Consider the following 26,891-nt stretch of genomic DNA (forward strand, 5'->3'; position numbering starts at 1 on the left):
AGGATGGTCACTCCCATGCCATTCTGGAATTTGACTTTTTTGACCAAGCCTGTAATAGGATCAGAAGTTGAGTAGTACTTACAAACAGAAACTGAGCATCAGCAAGTGCCATTTGATAGTACTGTTGAAACAACACTTTCTTTGCTGACAATTGAGACTGTGCGACAGGACACAAACTGGCCAGATTGGAATTGTCCTGTTTTTTTGCAGACAGGATATATTAAGGTAATTATCCACATTGCTGGGTAGATGAGTGTTGAGGCTGGACGAGAACAACTTGGCTAGGGATGTGGCTAATTCGGGCACAACATCTCCAGTATTCCAGCCGGGATGTTGTTAGAATCCAAAATCTTCCTTGGATCCTGTGGCTTTGGCATTATAGAAATAATAGATTAATGGCCTTGGCAGAATGCAGAAAGGGAATAATGGGTTTGAATCAACCATAAATAACTTGGTGTATATACACACTTCCACGTATTTTTGAAAATACTTAGATATGCTAGTGATCATAGAATCATGTGGATATATAATAACTACATCAAATGCATTTTGAGATTGCTTTTGTGTTTAAACACATATTGTCACAATTCATGGATTAACAAAGTAGGAAAACGAATGCAAATTGGAGATTTTTTTTATTGGAATTGTGAAAGCAAAGGCATTACACAAAATAATAGAAAATATAATGGTTCTGGTGTTATTTTTAAAATCTGAATGATGCTCCAAAATATCTGGGATATGCAATTCAGCACGAAAAGCAATATTACTTATTCCTTTTGTGAAACAGACCATAGTTAAACAAGCTCCAAATAGCACAACAAGCTTAATAAGATAGCTAACTTTAAAAAGTATATGTAAAATAGTGCAAAATAAGACTACACAAATTAGTAGAAACCTTAATTGTGAAGATTGTTTTGGATTTCTTTTAAACACAAAAACTTCTAAGTTTCTAAAACCTGTTTCTACATATTGGGTAGGGTGATCTATGAGCCCCTGGGAACAGCTGCAACAGACTATAAACTCATCCAGACTGCACTGGTAAACTGAAATGATCGAGGACCCCCCACTTCATACATTAATGATTATACTTCAGTGCACACAATAAAAATGCCTGCCACACCTTACAATTCCTCATTAACAAGACAGATTTCTGGCAGAATATACCAAAACAAAGAATTCATGTTCAAGTAATAAACCAGACTTGACCTCAAGCTTGAAAATAATCTAGAAAAATAAATAAAAGCCCACAAATTTGAAGAATATTCCATTAATTTGGTATTTATCCTAGAAAGTGCAATTATGTCACAATTCCTCTTGTTCAGTATGATATATTCATCTTTTAAACTTATGGTCACAGCACTGGCTCTCAAGATAGTATGATCAAGTGTAACACATGATAATCCAAGAGTTTCAACTGTTGAGAACTTTAAATTATTCAATATGTGGAATTCATAAGAAACAATTGTTTAAAACAATGTTATAAACAAAAAAATGATATTTAACTATCAAAATGCATGATCACTTGCAAATAAATTTACTTCGATGTTGCATTGAACTGAAGTAGCAGATTAAGCAGTAAACTGGAATCCATTATTAAATTTCACTGACTGAGAAAAGGAGCAAATTTTAGAACTTTTACTCTACCTATTGCGAGCTCTTTCTCTTGTTTCTGATAGTCTTTTAAAATCAGTCTGAAATCTTACATAAAACACACATAATACTCAACATCACAGATCAAGTTTAATTGCACAATGTAACACAAAGGCTGCAACTGATCCAGAAGTTTTAAACAGTTAAAGAAATGAAACTATTGTATCGTTGGATGTTTCTCTTGAGAATTTCAGAGCATGGACCCAGAACTCGTTCAAAACGTGGACGATCCAACTTGACACATTTCAGTGGACCACGTGCAACTACAGTCGCTGCTCGCGGCCGATTCAACAGAAGGGCAATTTCACCTAAACATGGACAAAATGGTGAGAATCAAAACATGGGCAGTTGTAACATTGTGTTTACTGCCTTTGCTGCTGGTTTTTGAATGAAAAAATCTGAAAGTGAATAATATTAGACCAGCTAGTTCAGGGATGTGAAATTATTAAAAGACTATTTAAGAAATTAGGTCAGACTGTATTCATGTGACAAATATTACCTGCATCTGTGTTAGTGGATTTCCTCATGCAATGTTTACTTTAAGTTACTTATTAAACTTTGACAGGGTGATCAGAGATTCTTCCACCACCAAGTGCAAATAATACTGTCCAATCAGTGTTATGTTCCCGATTTAGATTGACTATCTAATATTGAATTGGCTGTACAGTAGGATAGCTAATAATAAGAAAGGCCATTTAAGAATTGGAAACACATGGTTACTTGGTGACATTGAAATCAAGTTGCCTGCAAGGCTTACAAGATACTTTAATATCTTAGCAGAGATTTCTGACAAAAATTCACCAGATGGATTGTTTAGCCCTCACCTTCAAATAAACATAAATCTATGACGCATACAGGAGTGAAAAAAAAGTTGGCAAAGTTGAAAGAGATTAAAAATGTTATCCTTTAGTAAGTTTGACAAACCAGGAAGGTTCCATGCTTATTTCCTGTTCGTTGCAAGTTGGCTAATATTATAGTCGAATCAAGGAAAACAGGTACACAACTGCCCTCAGTAGCCAGCCCTGGGGGCAGAATATGGAGCAAGCCAAGGTCCCTGGATCTGATTACTACTTAGCACCTCCTGGTGGAAACTGCTGTATTGTAGCCATCCAGAGCATTTTAAAAAGTAGGAGCCATCATTCAAAGGCATGCATTGCAGTTTGTTTTGCTATGGATATCTTTTAAAAAGAACTTTACTTATTGCTGAAATTTCAAACAGGATCTCCATCATTATAGCATTGAGGGGATTAACATCTTTATTTTGCAAAAACAAATCAGCAACTTATTTGAAGCAAACTTGTATTCTAGAATCACAGTGTAATTTGATAGGAGAAAATGTTAATTAGCAAATTCTACGAATGAATAATTTTATACAAATGAAGTAGTATAAGTTACTGCCTAGTACTGAACCCAAAGTCAGTAACTACCCAATAAAAGGGGCCGAACGAGCAGTCTCAAGAGCTGCTGGTAGCCATCACCTCTCTAAAAGGTAACTTGCATGTTTAAGTAAAGCATATTTCAGGCAGGAGTCACAACCTGGTAGGAAGTGGGGATCCTGGTGAGATGTTGAATAGTGTACTGCAGAGTAAGGGAGTGCTTCTGTTTACCAAAACAGAAATTCTGTTTTATTTACTTACAATGCCACTAGTGTTTGAGAGTGAATTGCTTAAGAATGTCAAGGAAAGCACATCCAGTTGGCATGACTTTGCATCATTAAATTTCAGAAAAGAAAGCTAAAACAGTCCTCTTGCATATGCAAGAGATGGATTTTAATGCTTATTTCAGTCACCTGAAAAATCACCAAATTCAACTTTTGGGCAGACACCTCACAAAGGTCTTTTGGATGCTTTGCTTCCTAAAATTAGTCCTCATTGTGCCTAGTTTACATGTAGTAAAGCTGATATCATAGGACCAAGTTTTTGCCCAAGCTATTTTAATCATTAAGAACTTATTTTGACCAGGGAATCGTACTGATCTTGAATTCACTGCCCACAGGGGTAATGGAAGTGGAAACTATCAAGTTCTTTAAAAGAAAACTGGTTAGATGCATGAAGAATATAAACATGCAGAGCCCCAGGGATCAAACAGAAACAGGCAATAAATGGGTTGCTCCATGGAGAATGAGGATGGATTCAGTATACCAAATGCCCTCTTCTTTGCCATGAACGGCATGATAGTTCTAAATACATGATTGACATCAACCAGTAATGGGCCTGAAACATTTAATTTCAAATAAATAAGCACAATCCTGAAAAAAGTGACTTAAGAATGACAACAATAATTACTTTGCGACAGTAAGGACTGCAGATGCTGGAAGCCAGAGTCTATAGGTGTCAGGCTGGTAAAGCTCAGCAGGTCAGACAGCAGAGGAGCACGAAAGTCAATGTTTTGGCCCAACATCCTGACGAAGGGTTTCAGCCCAAAACATTGACTTTCTTGCTCTTCCAATACGGGTTACTGTGCTTTTCTAGTCTCACACCTACAAACAATGATTATTTTGTTCATTTACATTTTTATATAGCTTTCTGGAGAGCCTATCCATTTCAACAGACCAATTTCACTCTAGCAGTAAAATTATGTTAGCAGGCTTACATTTTAATATACAATAGCTTACTGATAAGACAATTAATGAAACACACAAGAGTACCTACCGTGAACTCTGTGTAAAGTGTAATGAACTAAGATTCATTATTGGCACATATTTGAGTGTAGTGCATTTCATAGTTGGACCTCATTCAAGAAACATATTTACGAATTTACAATAGTCTTCCAATATCCACCACTGGAAATCACTTGGATTATTTCATGGGGAGCCAAAAGAACAATATATTTGAATTTAATCGCTAAAGCAAGCATTTTAATCATTCCATGTTCGATGACTTTAATTTCTAAATATGTCAGAAAATGCACTCATTTTCTGTAAAACTTTGTTTTTTTAACAAATTAAGATGTTACATCAACTGTACAATCCTCCATCAGGTGAAAATGCATAAAACTTTGCCTGCTAAAACTAAAAAAAAACTAATATGCCTTTGCCTGATAATGTTACTCATTGTAATTGATTCTGCATTACTTTGAGCTTTTATAAAAACTATTTCTAAACTCATTACAAAAAATCCAAAACTACATAGGAGAGGAAAAAGCAGTGCAGTCAGGATTCATTAGGCAACACACCATTTGTTCGTTAGAATTCATCCCTAATAAATGTGTTAGAAAAAGTTAAACTGTTTCATTACAATGAGTGCTAAAACATGCTTATTAAAGGTTAAAGCATCAACATTAATGTTACTTTGAAACTAAATGTGAAAACCAAACTCACCAAAATAGTCTGAAGGTCCTAGTCTTCCAACCTCCACATATTCCTCATTATCTGATCTACGCTGAAGAACTGAAGCAGTGCCCTAATTAAATACAGATAATGTGTAAGTGAAAAGCAAGGGCATTTGTTTTATTTGATAGAAAGACAGCAACTATCAAAACTGGATGCTTCAGCAAGATTAATTTCTTGTGTTCTGGATCCCCAAAGAATACCCTACATACACATTTGAATTGAATATCCATTTCAATTTATTTTCAATTCAGTCATAAAATGTTGAATAAAATGTAAAACATTGTTATTTGATTCAACAAGCAACAATGAAGACTAACGATATGTTGGTCTTTATTTCAAGAGCATTTGAATGTAAGAGCAAAGACGTCTTGTGTCAGATGCACACACAATCTCGATGAGATTGCACCCAGAATGCTGTGTGAAGTTTCAGTCTTCTTAAGCAAGGAAGGATATATTTTCCAGAGAGATAGTGCAACAGAGGTTCATCAAACTAATTTTTCAGATGGCAGGAATGGACCATATTTCTCTAGAGTTTGTAAGAACAAGAGCTGATCTCTTCGAAACTTGAAAAACTTTTAGATGCAGAAAATATGCTCCCTATGGCTGGAAGAGGCTTGGTTTACAAAAAGGCTAAGATACACAGGTCTCAAAGATCCAAATTTAATTTCACTTTAATTCTCTTAAGATGCAGTCTTCAAATTTTGTAGGTCTGTGATTTCCTTTGGTTCACTGAAGGAATTGCAGTTAGAGTTTTCTAGAAATGGATCCAAAGTGGTTTACTGCTTGCAGCAGCAGGTTTCGGGTTTCATTCAAGTTGAGGTGCAGGGGCACACTGCAGCGAAAATATCTTCTTGTTCTTCATATGCTAGGTAAAGGTTAGCCCCAAGTATCTGTTTGTTCTCTCTGTCTGTTCACCAAATGTCTTAGGTAATCTTCTCATTGTTTCCAGTTTTGACAAGTGGCCTACACTTAATATATTATTCCTTCTTCAGATAATTGACAAGTTGTGCATTTCTAGCATTCTCGACATTATTTCAGCTTAATGCCAATTACTTTTTACTTTGCTGTGTACCAGCTCATTTCATACGACATCTATTTTAAAAATTCTTCCTGTTATTGTCTGTGGTTCATTAAGCCACATTAGGTAGCTCAATCATATTTCGTTTTCCAATTGTAACATTGGTTCTGCCACATGCCTTTCTTTATAAATAATAACAGGTCTGCTTTGTTCTTTCAGCGTCTTTGAATTTAACTTTAGATTAACAACGTTTGCATTTTTTTTTAACTGACTGTTATAAGAATTATATGAGCAGAGTGCACAATATTTATTCCCATTCTCTTTAATCTCTTGTTAAAGCCTCAAATTTGCTTCAAACAGGCATCACTGAATTTAGTTTGAGTCATTGCTCTTGAAAGAACAAAGAGATTGAGAAGCTAACGTAGATCTGCAGCATTTGAAATCTAAGGCAACAATCATAGTTGACAATTTGAAAGATGTCTCACCTTCTGAGTCAAAAGGGAAGAATCCAGCCCATGGATGTAAAACTGATCATATGCTAAACAGGACAGTGTTTTCACACATCAAGTACAATGTGGCCTTCGATCTTAATTGTTGCTTCCTAGAACTTTCCCGAATGCCTTTGACTTTATCACTAATATCTTTTGCAGAAATTCTTCCAAAAGCCCAAATCAGTTGCCAACACTAGACTATGAATCTCAGCAATGTATATCTGATCAACAGAATGTCTTGAATTGTTACTCTGGCTCCTGGGTTAACGGCACAGACAATGAACCAGTTAAACTATTTAGCAATTTGAATGACATTACCTAATCATTTTCTCAACCCAATACAATATTATTTTAGTGTCAAGTATGATAATGAGACAAATATAAGTGATGAATATAACCACATTGTTATACATAAGACAAACTCCTCTATTTACAACTAAATATATTCACTACCTAAATCTAGAAAGGATGTTATTTAAGCAAGGGAGAAACAAAACAAACTCCTTTGTCCTAAAATCTTGGATTGTACAAAAAGAAACTCCTGATAAAATACCCAAAAAAAGGCAGTTATCCGTACAAAGCTTTATTTTCCCTGATGAATGCTTTTTAGAAAATTGGATAGATTTTACTAGTGTTAATCAATCTATATTTGAAATCTTCAGTAAGCAGTTCATATGCTGCAACGTCTTATTGTAGGTTTCAACGTTATTCCTGCTTCAGATTATGCCAGGAGGTTAACTCAAACATACTGGCAATATTTCAAATACAAGAGAAAGGAAATTCCACCAGTTTAACAGTGTTAAACTACCAACCATAACAAAACTAAATATAACCAATTCATTGTAAATTTAGAGTTGACAAGCATATCCAGCCTAATTTGAAACAAAACTGTGCGGTGCATATGTGTCATAAGTGGGAAGGGCATTGCTGGTTAGTGTAAACCATCCTGACAAGAAACTTAACTGAAATATTACAAAAGGTAAACAGTGCATGCTAGTATAAATTCCCACCACATTTTTTGTACCTTTCAAATTACATCCTCCATCTTAAAAAGGGCGTAATTTACATAGTCATAATTTAGGACATCTAAGGCAACAACCATAGTTAACACTTGCAAATTGAAAAGAGGTGGATTTGTGATTTTCTGATTTGTCTTTCTGGTTCCACCCGATTGAAAATGACAACTTCGAATGTTAAAACCCAAGTCCTGCCTTTGTTCTATAGCACAATAATATGTAAAAGCATAAGTAAGCTATTCTGCACATCGAGCCTACTCTGACATTCAATGAGATCATAGCTGATCTCATAAACCTCAACTCCACTTTCCTGCTCTTAGCCCATAACCCTGGATTCTCTTATAGCTTAAAATATGTCAATTTTAGCCCTGAACATACATAACAACACAGCATCAACGGCCCTCTGTAGTAAAGAATTCAACTGATTCACTACCCTCAAATTGGAAATTCCTGTTCACCTGTCTTAAATTATACCCTCTGGTCCTAGGATTTCCCACAGGAGAAACAATTTCCGCAACCACCCGGTCTGGTCCCCCAGGAATCTTGAATATTTCAATATGGTAATCTCTCATTCTTCTAAATTCCAATAAGTGTAGGCCCTACTTACTCAATCTCTCCTTGCAAGACAGTCCCTCCAGCCTTCTCTACCAGGTAAGCCTAGCAAACTTTCTTTGGACAGCTTCCATTACCAGTATTTCTTTCCTAAGATAGGAGCCCAAAACTGTTCACAGTGTACCAGCTGTGCCTTCAGTTTACTACTTTGTACAGTTTTAGCAAAACCACCGACATCATTATTCCAGTGATAATGGGAACTGCAGATGTTGGAGAATCCAAGATAACAAAGTGTGAAGCTGGATGAACACAGCAGGCCAAGCAGCATCTCAGGAGCACAAAAGCTGACGTTTCGGGCCTAGACCCTCCTTCAGAGATGAAAGTCTAGAGTCTAGGCCCGAAACGTCAGCTTTTGTGCTCCTGAGATGCTGCTTGGCCTGCTGTGTTCATCCAGCTTCACACTTTGTAATCTTGACATCATTATTCCATTCCCTTTGAAATAAATGCCAATGTTCCATTTGCCTTCCCTATTACCTGCTGAACTTGGATGCTAGCTTTTTGAGATCCATGCACAACAACTCCCACATTCCTCTGTCCCATAGCTTTCTGTAGTCTTTCTCCATGTAAATATTAATCATACTCCTCTATTCTTCCTCACAAATTGCATTACGTTACATATTTTCACATTACATTTCAACTGCCAAGCTTCTGTCCACTCACTCAACATATATACATCCCTCTGCAGACTATTTGTGACTATCCTTAACACGTGCCCTCCCACTTATTTTTGTGTCATCTGTAAATTTGTCTGTAGTACACTCAGTTTCCTCATCCAAGTCATTAATATATATATTGGAAATAATTGTGGCCCCAGCACTGAGCCCTGTGGCACACCACTGGTTACAAGGTGCCATCCTGAAACTGCGCACCCCCCCCTTCTCCCAACTCTGCCTCACATTAGTTAGCCAATCCTCTATCCATGCTAACATATCCCCTTCAACACCACAGGCTCTGACCTTATCAAATACCTTCTAAAAATCCAAATATATTATAGCCACTGCTTTTCATTTATTATCCTCTTTGATATCTCCTCAAAGAGTTCTAGTAAATTTGTCAGGTATGATTTCCCCTTCATAAAGCCATGCTGACTCTGCTTGATTATATTATGTATTTCTAAATGCGTTGCTATTACATTCTTTATAATAGACTTTAACGTTTTCCTAATAACAGGCATTTAGCTAACTGGCTTATAATTACCTGTTTTTTGTCTCCCCTTTTCAGATAAAGATGTTACGTTGACAGCTTTCCAATCCTCTGGGACTTTCCCAGATCTAAGGATTCCAGAAAGATTACTGTAAGTGCATCTACCATTTCTGCAGCTACTTCTTTTAGTACCTAGGATGTGTGTCATCAGGCCCAGGGAGCTTATCAGCTTCTAGCCCCAGAAGTTTCCCAAGCACTTCTTCTCTAGAGAGCGTTGTCATATCCATTTCCGCTCCTTGGATTTTTAGCAATTTTGGAATGCTATTAGTGTCTTCTACTGTGAAGACTGATGCCAAGTATTTATCCAATTCATCTGTCATTTCCTGGTTCTCTATTATTTCCTCAGCCTCATCTTCTAAGAAGCCAATGCTCAGTTTGGCTTCCCTCTTCCTTTTTCATATATTTAAAGAGGCACTTTCTGTTCACCTTGACATCACCTATGAGTTTACCACCAAAAGTCTTTTCTCTCTCCAATATACTTATGGTCCTCTTCTGTTAGTCATTAAAACTTTCCCAATCCTCTGGCCTACAATTAATCTTTACCACATTTTTAAAAAAAAACACATCAATGATATTCTTCACTTTCCTGGTAACTACGGTTAGCTTATCACTCTCCTAGAATCCCATTCCCTCACTAGATTATGTCTTTGCTATAAGCTATGAACTATTTTCATAAACATCTGCCATTGTTCCTCAACTATCATTGCTGCTAAACCCCTTTCCCAGTCCACTCTAATTAGTTCTGACCTCATTTCCTTGTAATTGCCCTTATTTAAACTCAACACAGTTGTTTCCAATCCAAGTTCCTCCCTATCAAATTGAATGCTAAATTCTATCATGTTACGGTCACTATTTCTCAAGGAATTCTTCACATGGAGATCATTTCTTAAACCTGCCTCATTGCGCATTACCAGATCGAAAATACTCTGATCTCTGGTTGAATACATAAAGATATTGTTCTGGGAAACTGTCCTGAATATATTTTTATGACTTCCACTGGCTAGCCCAACCTACATGAAGATTAATGCAACTGCCTTGCCTACATGCCCTTATTATCTGTTGACTTATTCTATGTACCAGTATATAGCTACTGTTAAATGGCCAGTACTCCTACAAGTTTCTTCTTATTTCTCTTTTTATTTCTTACACCCACCTATATGGATTCTGCATACTCTGATTCACTTCTTGCTATTGTACTTATTCCATCCAAAAAAACAATGCTAGCGTCCCACACTTTCCTTCCTGCCTGCCCTTTTGAAAGGGAACATGAACCTGAATATTTAGTTCTCCCTGTAACCGTGGCTCCTTAACAGCTGTAAAATGAACTCATCTGAGATAACAAGATGTAGAGCTGGATGAAGACAGCAGGCCAAGCAGCATCAGATGAGCAGGAAGGCTGATGTTTTGGGCCTAGACCCTTTTTCATAAATGGCTTTGCAGTGGGGTTAAAATTGTTTCAGAGATAGTAAGAACTGCAGATGCTAGAGAATCTGAGATAACAAGGTGTAGTGCTCGATGAACACAGCAGGCCAAGCAGCATCAGAGGAGCAGGAAGGCTGACGTTTCGGGCCTTCGTTTCTGAAGAAGGGTCTAGGACCGAAACGTCAGCCTTCCTGCTCCTCTGATGCTGCTTGGCCTGATGTGTTCATCCAGCTCAACACCTTGTTATCTCAGATTCTCCAGCATCTGCAGTTCCTACTATCTCAGATGAATTCATCTATTTTGTTCCAAATACTATGCATATGCAAGTGCAGATTTATAAACTTTGCCTTTTTACTGCTTTTATTTTCCTTTTTGATCCTATTTACTGCTAATCTTCTATGTTTGTATACAAAGTCTCTTCCTGCCCCACTCTGGATATCGTTATCCAAATAGCTGACCTCAAATTCTGCCATATCCTCTTGTGTTGTAAACCGGCATTTTTCTTCTCTCAAGCCCCTTTAAAATTACTTTAAAACTCAAATCTACAGCCCTAGTTATTTGGTTTGTCAGGATACCGATCCCATCATGACTCAGGCGAACCCATCTGATCCCCATCCCATCAGAATAGCTCCTTGCTACCCAATGAACTGAAACTCATTCCACACATCCTACTCTTTGAGCCCACACACCATACATTTCACTCCTTGACTTTATTTACCCTATACTAACATGGAAAATGACTACTTGATCCCTCCCCTCCTTCTCCAAATTCTTCTCCAGCCCCGAGGAAATGTCCTTAACGCTGGCACCAGCCTTTGGATGGTAGGTCTCAGTTGTAGACAGCAGAATCAAACCTTAATTATACTGACATATCATTATGCCATCCACCTGTCATGTCAGCTCTCTCATCCTGTCTGCAGTTCCACCTCTAACCAACCCAACTTGCAACTGCCTCAGACCTGTTGCAGGGGAGGGACTCATGCCTGGCTCAGCAGCAGTCACCACGCTCCTGAGCTTAAATACAGACCAACTGCGAATTACCTAATCCAAGGAGTTTGACTGCCCTCTGCAGCAAGTGTATCCAGGTAACTTGCCCCTTCCCTGATATGGCACAATGTCTGTAGCTCAGACTGCAGCTCCTCAACTAGGTCTGAAGTTCCTCAAGCTGCAAAGATTTAGTAGATGTGTTCATTCTGGGTCATACTGATGCCTAGCAGCTATGACGTGCAGCAACACATCACCAACCTGCCATCACGATTGTAATTTGTTTAACTTGTACATTGATTAATTGAGATTCCCCGCTCTTTACACTTCAGTGTACTGATGTACTGTTTTTATAAACCAGAAATGAGAAAAATCACCAGTCTCAGCGACAGTCTAGTACTTAAGAAGTTATTTTAAAGAAACAAAGAAAAACACTAGAAACCAAAATACAAGCTGAATGCCTTACCTTTACTTGAAAGATTAGAAATATTCACCAGGTCAACTCACCACTCCACACACAATGTAGCAGTACTTCTATTAATTCAATTCTAAGTTCAGATATGATTTTTCTTTATTTGTTTATGGCTTGAAGGAGGTGGTGGCCAAGCCACCATTCACTGATCATCCCAAACTGCCATGGACAAGTGGTGGTTAAGCTACTTCTTGCAACAGCATTCCTTGGGGTGTTGGAACACCCACAGTCTTACTGAAGGAAATCCAAGATTTTGCAACAGTGAAGGAACAGAACTATAATTCCACAACAAGATGGCTTGGAGCGTTACTCGCAGGTGATGGTGTTCGCAAACATCTACTGCCTTTCTCCTTTTAAGCTGTGGAGGTTGGGATTTAGAAAGTTTAGGTGAAGGAGGCCTGATGAGTTATTGTAATGCATTCTGCATATGGTACACATACACTGTACAAATGGTAAAGGCGCTGAATGTTTAAAGTCATGTTGAGGTGCTAATTAAGCAGACTACTGTGTCTTGGATGGATTCAAGCTTCCCGAGTGTTGCTAGAGCTGTACATCTCCAAGAAGACGAGAGGCATTCTGTTTTACTCCTGAGTTGTGCCTTGTAATCAGTGGATAGGCATTGGAGAAACAGGAAGCGACAGTTACTTGCCACTGATTTATTAGCCTTTGACCTGCTCCTGTACCCACTTGCAATTATATGGCTGGTCCATTCAGTTTCTAGTCAATGGTAACCTCTAGGATATTGATAGTGGGGGATTCAATAATGGCAGTGCCATTGAATGTCAAGAGGAAATGGTTAGATCCTTCTTGCTGGAGGTGGTGAGTTTGTGCACGAATGTTAGTTGCCCAAGCCTGGATGTAGCTGAGACCTTACTGCATATGGACGCCAGTTGCTTCAAGACATAAGGAGTGGTGTAGGGTGCTGAATATTGTGCTATCACCAGTGGACATTTCCCTCTTCCCCCAGCCCAATGATAAAGGGAAAATCATCGATAAAGCAGTTGAAGATGGTTCAGTATTGAACATTACCCAAAGGAACACCTGCAGTGATATCCAGAGGCCAAGATGTTCTCCAACAATCATGACCATTTTTCTTTGTGGTAGGTAAACAATTTTCCCCTCAATTCCCATTGACTACAATTTTGTTAATCTCTTAAAGGCTACACAGTTCAATATGCTGCCTTGATGTTAAGGGCAATCATTGTGGGTATTTGGCTCTTCTTTCCATGCTGGGACAAACAGAGTCATACAGTCATACATGATGGAAAGAGGCTCTTCAGTCCATTTCGTCCATGCTGATCAGACATACTAAACTGATTTAGTCCAATCTGCCAACATTTAGCCCATAACGCTCTAAATCACTAAGTGTTGTAATGAAGGCAGAAATGATCCTATGGAACACAAACTGATTGTCAGTGAGCAGTTTTTTCTTTGCAGGTGTAGCTTGATAACATTGTCAAAGACCAACTCCATCACTTTGTTGGTGATCAAGAGGGGTACAATAGGTTGGATTTGTCCTGCTATTTTTGGGCAGGGCATACACTGGGTAATTTTTCACATTGTCAATGAATAGTGCCCACGTACAACTCAAATTCTTTTTAAAAGCTTAGCCATCAGCTTTAAAAAATGAACATAAAGTCTCACTTAAAATAAACCTTGCAAGCAAAAGCTTTTTGATTGTGTCTAGGTTACATCTATGAAGGTTTATATGATGATTGGAAGCAAAAGGGTCTCGTGGCACAGTCTTGTGCTCTATCATTGTGCCAGAAGGCCTTGGTTCAAGTCCCATCTGCTCCAGAGGTATGTCACCACATGTCCAAATAGGTTGATTAAAAAATCTAAATGGAGACAAGACTCCTGCCAAGATCAAAGGCAGTTGGCAGAAGAATCCAAATTCCAAAGTCTAAATTCCCAAATCACTATGCATGCTTTTGTATCACTTGCATATTTGTAATTGGTTCAATGAACGGCCTCATTCAAATCATTAATTGTGAAGAAGTTCAACAGTCTCAATGTACAACTCTGCAGAATCTACTCATTGCCTTACCCCACATTCATCTAATTACACTAGTTATAAAATTTCATTTAGAGAATTATAAACAGTTAGCTGTTCTGCAAAATGTCTGAATGCAAGTCAGAGTTAATGGACCTATTTCAGTAAGAGTTTACGCGTCCTGTAATTTAAGGTCTTCTAAAAATCAAGGGACGTTATTACAATTACTCGAGCGTCATCGTACCTTCACTTCTATGTGTTCAGTCTGTTCAAAATCAAAACAATTTAATACTATTTTCAAAAAAGGAGTCTTAACATTTTACTGCTTGCTCCAAATTTCACTTTTAGTAACAGTGGTAAGTATATCAGAACTCAACATTTCTTCTTATCCCAATATTATCAGATTCAAAATGTTTTTGTTGTTAATAACCAGTTACTGTCACAGGAGTGAGTCTGAAAATTCTGATTCAAGTTGGTACTTTGACTACAATATCGTTCCAGATGCAAAAAAATTTCACTGTTAATTTGAATGAATAATAAAGCAGCAAAAATCACTATAGGAACCTTAAAAAGGCACTTTTTTTTAATGGGATCAATATTTCCTGTTTGGTCCTCAGGGCACCTTTTCCAATCACATTAATTCATTTAGTGGGTGATACATTCAGTTAGAAACAATATCTTCTGTAATTGCATTGACCTGTGGGATATTTGGAGTTAGAAGAAGAATTAGAATTCATCAAAATCCTCAATTATAACCCTCAATTAAATCTGAAGCCAAAACATACAAGGGCAGCATAACTTACTAGATACTGCAATATTTAAACTGGCACAAGGAAACAGATTTAAAATAACAAGTTTAAAAAAGTGGACATACATTGCTACTTAAAAAAAGCCATTATCCTAAATGCATTTAATGTATTTCCATATAAAGTTGGAACACTTTAACCAGGTACTGACTATACTTTTAACTTCATCTCCGAAGTTAATTGTAAATTTTTAACTATTGGTGTAATACATTCATTACAATAGCATCTACTAAATATTTTCGCACCCAGCTCCTGAATCTCAAGATTGAGATTTCACGTTCGTTCGCAAGAAATTGATTATCATGGTAATTTCAAGTTTTTTTGTCTTGTTTGTACTTCTTTGTCGTCAGGCTTAAAACAGTTATTGCTCCTTGCAGCCACCCTTTCTCTCCTATTTTTGAAGCCTCTTGCCTTCAGCACCTTCTTGCCACTTCACCCCTCTCAAACTCTTTTACAGCTTTTCTCCCCTAGGCCCATTATAGTTGCCTCCTTCTTCTCTCCTTTCAGCTTTATCCTCCACCCAAAGCCCTTATGTAATCTTCCAGTTGCCAAACCCCAATCCCCAACCCCATCAAAGCCTCTTCTTCCAACACCCCTACTTGTTCAGGTTATGCAAGGATCCACATTCTTCAGAAATGTGAAATACAAAATCTTCTAAATGAAAAACACAAGAGCACATAATTGCATTTCTTTAGAGCTTCCGAAGCTGTGCAAATGGTGGAGTATGCACGGTGTGGTTCGCAGCCTCACCAGCTATCTCTGAAGATATATATTCAGAGCCTCTTGGGGGTGAATTTTTGAAGGCCTAGGAGCAGCAGAAATAGTCTTGATGTCCTATCACTACACTAAAGTTTGCTGGCAGATTGTTAGTTAGCACACAACTGCCTGTTTTTACTACTCTGCTCTTTCTCAACTCAACCACAGAGATATCAGATTGCCACACTCTTGTGTGGTCAGTTGTTTGCTACCAATTTTCATTCTTTAACAACATGCCTGAATTACACTTATGACCAATCCAAGCACATCCAAGATCATTGATGCTATTTCAGGCAAGTCTGTGGGTGTTCTGTCAACTTTGCACTCACTTTGGGCCAAAGTTAAATATCATATCCCATTGTTCTGGAAAGTTCTTTCAGAGCCTAAAAATAGCATTGTCAAGAGCATTAGGTTGTGAGAGGCTATTGCTCTACTTACATTCTTACATTTATCACCTTTCCGAGGTGGACAAATATTTTTGCTATTTATTTGACAAATTAATTTGCTCTTCAGCTATTAATCAGGCTGACTTGCAGATTAGAAAATCAATTCATTTAGCAGAAAACTAAAGTAATTAAAATTTATTTTTGCTGTCAACGTTTTTCCCTGTCACTATTTTTGATAATGATAAGGGCTTTAAGAAAAAGGAAGCAATTTACAGTCATTACCAGAAGCAACAAAATATAATGAAAACATTAATGGGCCTGAATCGAGACAAAGGATATTAGTGCCTAAATATCATTGGTCAGTGAGAAGACCCTGGTATTCAGTGTTTCATTAAATATCACAGGTAAAAGAGTAATAGTGTTCAATTAGTTTGTACTTTGGTAAACAAGGCAACTGAAAGCATTTCCCAGAAGTTTCAACTATCCACTATAAAATTCTCCCTCTCTATCTGAAATGTGCTCATTATCAGAAGGTTGCTGCAGAAAATAGTTCCATGAGTATGGAACCTTCACACCCACTGCATATTGAACGCGTGGAACCTTCTATCAAGTTCCAAAAGCAAGCACAGACTGGCGTGCCTACATATAAATCTTGCCTTAGGCAGATGCTGAAACACATTACTTTTAACAACTATTTTCAAACTAGTTACTAGTTTAAAAGATTATAGGGTCAACTGCATAAATACTATGGAAAGTAAGAATTTGCTCAGTTGGGTTAATAGCAATGTTCATTTCAGGTGTCAGATCTATGTTAATTACTTTGTATACCTGGCCTTGTATTGGGAGCTAATCAGCAGCTTCTATGGAAAAACAGCCGAATAAAAATTCAATCAGAAGCCGCAATTTGAAATCATGACAATGCTTGCATCAAGCTCTCTGGAACAATGCCAACACTACTGTTTTGTTCCTCTACAAACATACTAACTTCAGAACAGTCACAAAGAAAGAATCAAAGATGTAGTCCTTCAAAAAGTCATTAAAATTTTAACACTTAACCTCAGACAAATTCAACTGGCTGGATTCCAAAGGCAATGGGTGAGTCCACCTTTTTGTAAGCAGGTCTCAGTATTTGTTTGACAACTCTTTGGACATCAGAATTAACCAGGGAAGTAATCACGTTTAGGCTTTTCAATTGATTGAAAACCCAACCTTTTAGAATGATTCAGTGTGCAAGGAAAATATAGTTTTTGGAAGTCTAGCGAGGCACAGAGGAAACAAACAAAATATTTACAAGTTAATTCTTAACAAACAAAAACAAAGTGCAAGAAACTTTTTTAAAACATAAAAGGAAGAAAATGGAAGTAAAGATGTATTTTTATGTTTAATAAATTGGCTATTATAATGGTAAAGCAATCCCTGACTTTTTGAGCATAACTACAAAACAACAGGAAAAGTTTTAACCAACAGCACCTTAGACAGCTATTACAGCAGGCTAACAATGATGTGCAGAAACTTACTTTAACACACCAATTTAGTCCCTTCATCTAAAATGGAAGCTTTCATTCACTCCCCATTTTGAACCTTACCACTAATGCTACCTGTGGCACCTGATCAAGTACCGCCACCGTACTTATTGTGCTTCAAGTGGTTGGCGATAGCATTGCTGGTGGCGATGACTGGACTCAAAACTGACTAAATCGAGCAGCTAAATAAAGCAGCAGCTGATTTTTGATAAGTTACGGTACAATTAAGAAAACGTTTCTTTTCAAACTTTATTTCTTCAAAGCTGGTTATGTAATTGCATTTGCAAAGTCTTCAAAACAATGTGCATATTGTATGGGCAATAATAGGTTAATATGCAGGCATATGGGTGGGATATACCTGTAGAAAGTATGTAACATTCCTATCATTATATTATAGGTAGCCACGTCTATGCATTTCAACAACATTCTGAAGTCGTACTTGTATGAAAATAAGATTACTAGTGGCCCCAGTAGTTAAGGGTTAAAAGTAGTGATTTATTATATCAGAATCAGCTGTTTGGAAATGTAAAATTGAAATATAAAAGTGCTGTAAAGAATTCTTAATAAAAAGCTTACTTTTGTTGGCCAATACCAGTGATTCTGAAGTAGTGCATTAACAGGGAGGTCAAATCAAATAAATATGCAGGCTGACAGCATTCTGTGGCAGACAATAGGCTAATAACCAAAATCTCACACTGAAGGCCATAAATTATCATGATACTAGAGGTCATGTTAGTGGCTAGATCAGCTGGCCCAGAATTTGCTAAAATGGTATAAATTGAGTCACAGCCATTCATTACACTCAAGTAAAAGAAAAATACTGCCAATGTTGAAAATCTAAAACAAACACATAGAATGCTAAAGAATCCAGCAGTGAAGAAATGGTAATATAGTTCAGGTCAGGATGGTGTGGTGTGGAAGGGAACATCTAACCAATGTTCCAATGCATCCATACGTCGTGGGGAATTGCAGGTTTGGAAGATGCTGTCAATGGAGGCTGGCTGAGTCATTGCAATGCATTTTACCGTCACAACACTTTGCACTTAGGTGGAGAAGGGTATAAACATTGAAGGTAGTGGATGGGTGTCAATCTAGCTTGCTGCTTTGTTCTAGATGTTGTCAATCTTCTTGAATGTGATTGGAGCAGCACACATCAAGGAAAGTGGGGAGTACTCAATCACATTCCTGACTTGAGTTTGTAAACTGTGGACAGGGTTTGGAGGGTCAGGAGATGAGATATTTTCTGTAGCATTCCGAGCCTCCACACTGCTCTTATCGCCATTATATTTATATGGTTGTTCTACTTCAGTTTCTGACCTCCAGAAAGGTTGATCAGGGAGCTTCAGCATTAGTAATGTCATTGAATGCCAAGCATCAATGGTAAGATTCTCTCTCACTGGAGGGAAACTTTGAAGTAGTTTTGAAAACAGTCCTTCCATTAGACATGGCAGTGTCTTGATGAAAATTTGTATGTGTAGTAGTCAATTTGTGGGAGGAGTTGACAACTTATTTGCCCCCAATTGAAGTTAACCGGCAAATGGCAAATAAAAATTTTTCAACTTGTAAATTGCCAAACCAGAACAGTTTGTGATCTGTTAGTGCTCAAATATCAGGCTCAGTGTGAGTATTCGCATTTGACAACCTTATCATGGGGTTGTTCTCATCTGGGAAATTATCCAGGTGTTGAATTAAAAATCAAGCTCTAAATACAAAATGTCAATAGGTAAAAGTAAACAGAGTTTGGTCATTTTGATTATTCATTAATCAAGTCAACCACATGTACCTGTAGCTCATTAACAAGCCAACAGAAATATAAACTTCATGAAGGAGTAATATATTTTAATTCATTTATAATATACAATGTTTGTTGCTATTAAAATTCTAAGACTGTACCTAAATGGCTATGTGTGGCTTTGCATACGAGGATAGAGTTTAAGATAGTATTTTTCACGCCTGTAATGAGAATCTGCCAATAAAAAGGCATAATCAAATAGTATTGTGCTGTTGGGAAAATGACTATTAAATATCCTTAATGATGTCAGCTGAATGGAATCAATACAAAGCATTGGCGAACACTTGTATTTTTTTCAGACAGCATTAAATCAAGCTAATAATTAATCATCATACATACCTAAAGAGATTTCCATGGATTGGATCATATGGTTAGGGCAATGGCATCATTGATCAAGCTCAAAATTTTATTTGCAATTCTTTCTATTTTGATAGACTAGAGACGTGTCAAGGGGCCTGATTTAAAAAGTTGACCTTAACTTGTATCCATTCAATTTGATACAGTATAAAAGTAGTCAACGAACATTGCAAACAGCACTTCTAACTTTTTTTAATTCATTAACGAATGAGGATGTCACTGGCTAGACAGCATTTATTGTCCATCCATAATTTTCCAGAGGGCAGTTCAGAGTCAACCACATTGCTGTGTCTGGAGTCACACGTAGGCCAGAGCAGGTAAAGACATTAGTGAACCAGGTGGGATTTTCCTGACAATCGACAATGGATTCATGGGCATCGTTAGATTCTGAATTTCACCATCTGCCATTACAGGACTCAAACCCAGGACCCCAGAATGTTATCAAGATCTCTAGATTAACAGTCCAGACATAATACCACTAGACCATTGCCTCTCGAGTTACTTAATCTATATAGACAAGTGTGGTCTAAAGTTATCCATTACTGTTCATTTTGGTCACGTAAACGCATTATGCAAATTGGAAGACAATACATTTGGGCTCAAATAATGACAAAATGAACTGCCTTCACTGTTCACAGATCTGCCAGCATGTACGGAAATAAACAGTGAAAGAAATACAATCCTCAAATCAAGAGCAGAAAAATGGTGATGGGGCAGGGTGTTAATTGAGTACATGATGTAAATAGGTGAGTGATGAACACAACTTTTTTTTATGTAACTTCCAGCTACGCAGCAAACATTAGGTATTTAAATCATTTAAAAAAGTTGTTGTAAATTAATTTAGGTACAATTTACAAGACTTTTAAAAATATGTTATGCAAGCCATTTAGAATATCACAATGAATAAAATGAAGTCTCAATTTTCAAAATTAATCCTTTCACTACATAATTACGACATTTTTAACTCATTTGAATTAATCAATAAATTATCATATCATCTTTGTGATTACATCATGCACACATTTTTAAAAGAGTTAGTCTTGCTTCACAACAATAAATGACTTGTGTTTAAAAGACACCTTTATTATAACAAAGCACTTCAAAGGAGCAAAACGAAACAAAGTATGACACCCCAACCAAAAAGCAGATATTAGATTTGTTGACAAATGTATATTTTAAGGCAGGAAAAAAGGGAGGTAGAAATGTGTAGCAAGGGAATTCCGAGGTCCCAGATGCCTCAAGGCACAGTAAACGGTGATGCAGCCATGATCTGGGGTTTGGGAAAGCACAAGGCCAGAATGATGGGAACACCGATTTCTTGGATGGTCATGGGATTGGAGGAAATTAGAGATAAAGGAATGAGACTATGGCATGGGCATTGGTGGTGTTAGCCGAAGACAAGGGGCAGCAGGGTGGCTCAGCAGTTAGCTCTTATGCCTCACATCGCCAGGGACCTCGGTTCAATTCCAGCACTTCTTGTGTGGAGTTTGCACATTCTCCCCATGTCTGCATGGTTTTGCTCTGGGTGCTCCACTTTCCTCCCACAGTCCAAAAGATATCCAGATTAAATGGACTGGCCATGCTAAAATTGCCCATAGTGTCCAGGGATGTCCAGGCTAGGTGAATTAAGGTATGGGAAATTCAGAGTTACAGGGATAGTTTTGGGGGGGGGGGGGGGGGGGGGGGGAAGAGTCTGAGCAGAATGGTCTTCTGAGGGTTTGTGTGATCTTGATGGGCCGAATATTAAGATTTCCTACAGTGTGGAAGCAATGATTCTATAATAAGAATGAGAATTCTGAAATCATGTCATGGCTTGGCAGGGAACAAAACCAGATCAGCAACCACAGGGTATGTATCACTGCTTTTGCCGAGTTATACTGTACTTTGGGAAAGTAGTGCAGTTAAAAGTGAAACAGAGCACACTGTAATACTTGAAGCTAAACGTTCACTGCATTTAGAAAACAATAATAGACTATAACCTAAACAAAAAGTTTCAACATCATTACCATTTAAACACTATGCAAACTAATTTTGGTCTGTAACTATTCCTACATTAAGGAAGAAACCAAAGGTCCTTAGCAAAACGTCTTTGAAACATTAAGTGCAAATTAGAAGAGATTTGTCAATAGACACAAGCAATGGACACCAACTCATAAATGGACTTTCTATTGTTTCAACCCTACTCCCAATTATGAAAAAAAACATGTTTTAAACCAATATACCACTTAATTGCTATGAAAACATTTTTATAAATTGGCTCTGAACCACTATTCCTCAAAAACAGATCTTTATTTGCAAATATTTATAATTAAATTTTGCATCTGGTGCTCATTAATCACAGACAGTAACCTAAGTGTCATACGTTTCAACAGTTCCAAATTCGTTTTCAATAAAAGAAAAATCAGACACTGACCTGAAGCATTAAATTAACAAGCAGCTACAAATTCCCTCTGAATAATCTCCACAGTTCCGAGGAATTATAATCTTCAAATGTCTTTCACCAAAAATCAATTAAGCTCAATTCACTTCAGAGCCTACTTTGATTTAGAGCACATAGCACTGGAACTGGTCTTATAATAATCTGAAATGCAGCTAAACACCACAGACATGCTGCAGAATGCAGCAGTTTGGGCATCACTGCAGAAGATATATATGTGGCCTTTTCTTTTTATTCATTTGTGGATCGTAGGCGTCAATGGCTAGCTGGCATTTCTTGCCCATCACTAGTCACACTTGAGAAGGTGGTGGTGAGCTGCCTTCTTAAACTGCAATCCTTCTGTTGTAGGTTGACCCACAATGCTGCTAGAGAGGAAATTCCAGGATATTGACCCATCGACAGTGAAGGAATGGCAATATATTTCCAATTCAGAATTGGAGTGGAATTTGAAGGTGGTGGTGTTCCCATATGTCCGATGCCCTTGTCCTTCCAGATGGAAGTGGTCGTGGTTTCGAAGGTGCTGTCAGAGGATCTTTGGTGATTTCTGCAGTGCACCTTGTAGATAATACACACTGCTGCTACTGAGTGTCGGTGGTGGAGGGAATGGATGCTCGTGAATGTAGTGCCAATCAAGGGGGCTGTTTTGTCCTGGAAGGTGTCTATCACACTCCTGACTTGTGCCTTGTAGATGGTGGACAGGCTTTGAGGAGTCAGGAGGTGAGTTACTCGCCACAGTATTCCCAGCTTTTGGCCTGCTCTTGTTGCCACTATGTGTACATGGTTTCTGATTTCTGTTGAGTTTCTGGTCAATTATAACATTCAATGGTGACACCACCAAATGTCAAGGGATGGTGGTTAGATTGTCTCTTATTGCTGATGTTCATGGCCTGGCATTTACGTGGTGTGAATGTCACTTGCGTCTTGAGAGCCCAAGCCTGGATATTGTGCAGATCTTGTTGCAATTGAACATGGACTACTTCAGTACCTGCGTAGTCACAAATGCTGTTGAACATTGTGCAATCATCAGTGAACATCCCAACTTCTGACCTTATAACAGGGGGAAGGTCATTGATGAAGCAGCTGAAGATGGTTGGGCCATGAACAACACCATGAGGAACTCCTGCAGAGATGTCCTGGAGCTGAGATGATTGACCTCCAACAACCACGACCATCTTTCTATGTGTCAGGTATGACTCCAAACACTGGAGAGTCTGTCCTCTGATATCCATTGATTCCAGTTTTGCTATAGATCCTTGATGCCACATTCGGATCAATGCAGCCTTGATGTCAAGAACTGTCACTCTCACCTCATGTCTGGAATTCAGCTCTCTTGTCCATGTTTGAATCAAAGTTGCAATGCAGTCAGGAGCTGACGGAACCCAAATTGGGCATCACTGAGCAGGTGCTGCTTGATGGCACTGTTGATGACACCTTCATCACTTTACCGAGCAGACTGATGGGCCGGTAATTGGCTGGGTTAGATTTGTCCAACTTTTTGCATACAGGACCATACTTGGGCAATTGTCCACACTGCTGGGTAGATATCAATGTCGTAACTGAACAGCTTGGCTAGGGGAGTGGTACGTTCTGGAACGCAAATCTTCAGTATGATTGTTGGAATGCTGTCTGGGCCCATAGCCTGTGCAGTATCCAGTGCTTCCAGCCATTTCTTGATACTATGTGGAGGGAATTGAAGTGGCTCAAGATTGGTATCTGTAATGCTGGGGAGCATTGGAGGAGGCCGAGATGGATCATCCACTTGGCACTTCTAGCTGAAGATTGCTGCATATGTTTTAGTCTTACCTTTTGCCCTGAAGTGCTAGGCTCTTCAATCATTGAAGATGAGGATATTTGTGGAGCCTCCTCCTCCAGCGAGTTGTTTAATTGTCCAATGTCATTTACAACTGAATGTGGCAGGACTGCAGAGCTTAGATCTGATCCATTATTTGTGGGATTGCTTAGCTCTTCTATCACTTGCTGCTTTTGCTGTTTGATGTGCAAGTAGTCCTGTTTAGTGGCTTCACTAGGTTGATACCTCATGTTCAGGAATGCCTGGTGTTGCTACTGGGATGCCCTCCAGCACTCTCCATTAATCCCCTGGCTTGATAGTAATGGTTGAGTGGGGGATATGCTGGGCCATAAGGTTACAGATTGTGCTAGAGTACAATTCTGCTGCTGTTGATGGCCCACAGCGCCCCATGTCCAGTCTTGATTTGCTCTATCTGTGCAAAAGCTGTCCCATTTAGCACAGTGATCGTGCCACACAATACAATGGAAGTTATTCTTAACATGAAGGTAGGACTTCATTTCCACAAGGTACAGTCATGGACAGACACAACTGCAGCTGGCAGATTAGTAAGGATGTGGTCAAGTACGTTTTTCCCTCCTGTTGGTACCTTACCCTCTGTTGCAGAGCACATTTTGTGCCCTTGCCATCCTCACTGTTTCCTCTAAGTGTTATTCAACATTGAGGTGTACTGATTTATCAGATGAAGGAGGATGGTATGTGGTAATCATCAGGAGGTTTCCTTGCCAATGTTTAACTTGAAGCAATGAGACTTCATGGGGTCCGGAGTCAATTCATTAAGGAGTCCTATAGCAATATCCTCCCAACTGTATACTACCGTGCCGCCACCTCTGCTGGGTCTCTCCTGCCAGTGGGACAGGACATATTCAGGGACGGTGGTAGTGGTGTCTGGGACGTTGTTCATAAGGTACGATTCTGTTATGATGAGTATGTCAGGCTGTTGCTTAACCAGTCTGAGAGTTTGGAACTAACTCCCAGATGTTAGTGAGGAGGACTATGCAGGGTTCACCTGGGTGTTTCTGTTGTTTTTTTCCAGTGCCCAGGTGATCCATCCAGTTTCATTTCTTTGAGACTTTGTAGTGATTGGTACAACTGAGTGGCTTGCTAGGCAATTGAGAATCAACCACATTAATGTGGGTCTAGAGTTACATGTTGGCCAGACCAGGTCAGGATAGCTGATTTCCTTCCCTGAAGGACATTAGTGAACCAGATGGGGTTTCTGACCATTGGCAATGATTTCATGGTGATCAGTAGATTCTTAATTCCAGACTTTTTAAAAAAAATTATTGAATTCAAATTCCACCATCTGCCGTGGTGGAATTTGAACCCGAGTCCCCAGAGTATTAGCTGGGTTTCTGCATTAATAGTCTGGCAATAATACCGCCAAGCCATCGCCTACCACGCTCTTTACTCTCTTTCTTAAAAAACTGAAATGCCTTGTAGGCTGAATTAGAATATGCAAAGGCATCTTCATCATTTAGCATTTTACAAAATGAAAATTTACAGTACAGAATCACTTCAATATCAAATTATTACAATTTCAAACCCAATATGCTCAAAAAATGTGCATATGTTAAGTATTGGATATGGGATCTAACGATATAATCAACAATTCAGCGACATGAAGCAATACATCTGTCAAGCTATCTTACTTACCATAACATCTTGGTACATAGTAGTGATGTCTGAATGGTGATTACAATTCTTCACTCAGATTTCAAAAATATCAGTGCTATTTCCACAGCCTTGGAACTGAATAGATACATTCCACATCTGTTTGGCTAGGGAAGGTTTAAATTTGTTTTGATACAGCGTGAATGAATGGAGCAGTGAGAAATAAGCATTTTGAAACCTCCGATATTTTAATAGCTCACTCCATTAGCTTCAGTAATTTAACTCCTGGCAGGCATATTTTATTGCTCCAATGATGTAATTGTTACTTAAACAGTAACTAAGGAAATTAAAACTTAATGGTAGAAGTATCACCATTTATTAATCTACATGATATCCATAAATGATGAAAAGTAAAGTGTAAAAGAGCTTGACTTACATAGTACAGCAATAATCTTCAAGCCAGTATTACAGAAACTAACAAAGATCCCTTTTTGCACCAAAGTGGACTAAACAGTCAATGTTGAGCAATGCAAGAGAGTAAAAGCTTCCCTTGCAAGAAGGGTTTTCTTCAGGTAAAGAACACAATTACATGGAAAAAAGATTGAGATTCACTTTGTGGTGTTATTAATATTGGAGTTACTTATTTTGTAAATGTAATTTGTTGTGTTTGAATCTGTTTGCAAATTTAATTTTGAAAAGGTATTGGAATTGTTCTTACAGCAGTTCATAAAATAAATCCCAACATAATGTCCTGTGCTATTTACAATATGAAGGCTGGCTTTATCAGGTGGGTATAATCAGAATTGACTTGTCCACATTGCTCAGTAGCAGTATTCTCACTTCATAGCCAGAAGATTGTTACTCAAGTCCTGTTTCTAGAACTCAGCACAGAATTAAGCCTGATATTTCATTGAATTACGGAGGCAGTGCAACATTATTGGCAATGTCACTGTTGTGATAAGATATTAAATACTGTTTGCTGTCAGGTGGACTTAAAAACTACCACAGCACTATTCAAAGAGAAAGAGGTTTCACCTTATTTTCTGGTCAAGAATCATCTCTCAATCAACATCTAAAATAGATAATCTTGTGATTTATGTAACTGTGGGTCCTGGCTGCCCACAAATTTCCTGCCTGTTTTCCTAGAATGACTTTTAAAAAGTATTTTCTTAGCAATAAAGGGCTTTTAGACATCCTTATTCACTTGGCATAGCTGTAATT

At 38.2% G+C, this 26,891-nt stretch overlaps 1 protein-coding gene across 1 annotated transcript in view; it reads right to left on the reverse strand.

The window, feature by feature from the left end:
• Positions 1–640: 640 nt before the first annotated feature.
• Positions 641–26,891, reverse strand: part of prkar1b (protein kinase, cAMP-dependent, regulatory, type I, beta) — a 227,987-nt gene continuing 201,736 nt past the window's right edge. Inside the window, exons 10-11 of the mRNA XM_048552442.2 lie at positions 4,970–5,051; positions 641–1,958 (exon numbers count right to left, since the gene is read on the reverse strand). Coding sequence (XP_048408399.1) covers positions 1,786–1,958; positions 4,970–5,051 — 255 coding nt within the window. The 3' untranslated portion in view covers positions 641–1,785. The remainder of the gene's footprint in view (positions 1,959–4,969; positions 5,052–26,891) is intronic.

This window comes from Stegostoma tigrinum, chromosome 23 (assembly GCF_030684315.1).
Source record: "Stegostoma tigrinum isolate sSteTig4 chromosome 23, sSteTig4.hap1, whole genome shotgun sequence".
Classification (NCBI taxonomy): Eukaryota; Metazoa; Chordata; class Chondrichthyes; order Orectolobiformes; family Stegostomatidae; genus Stegostoma; species Stegostoma tigrinum.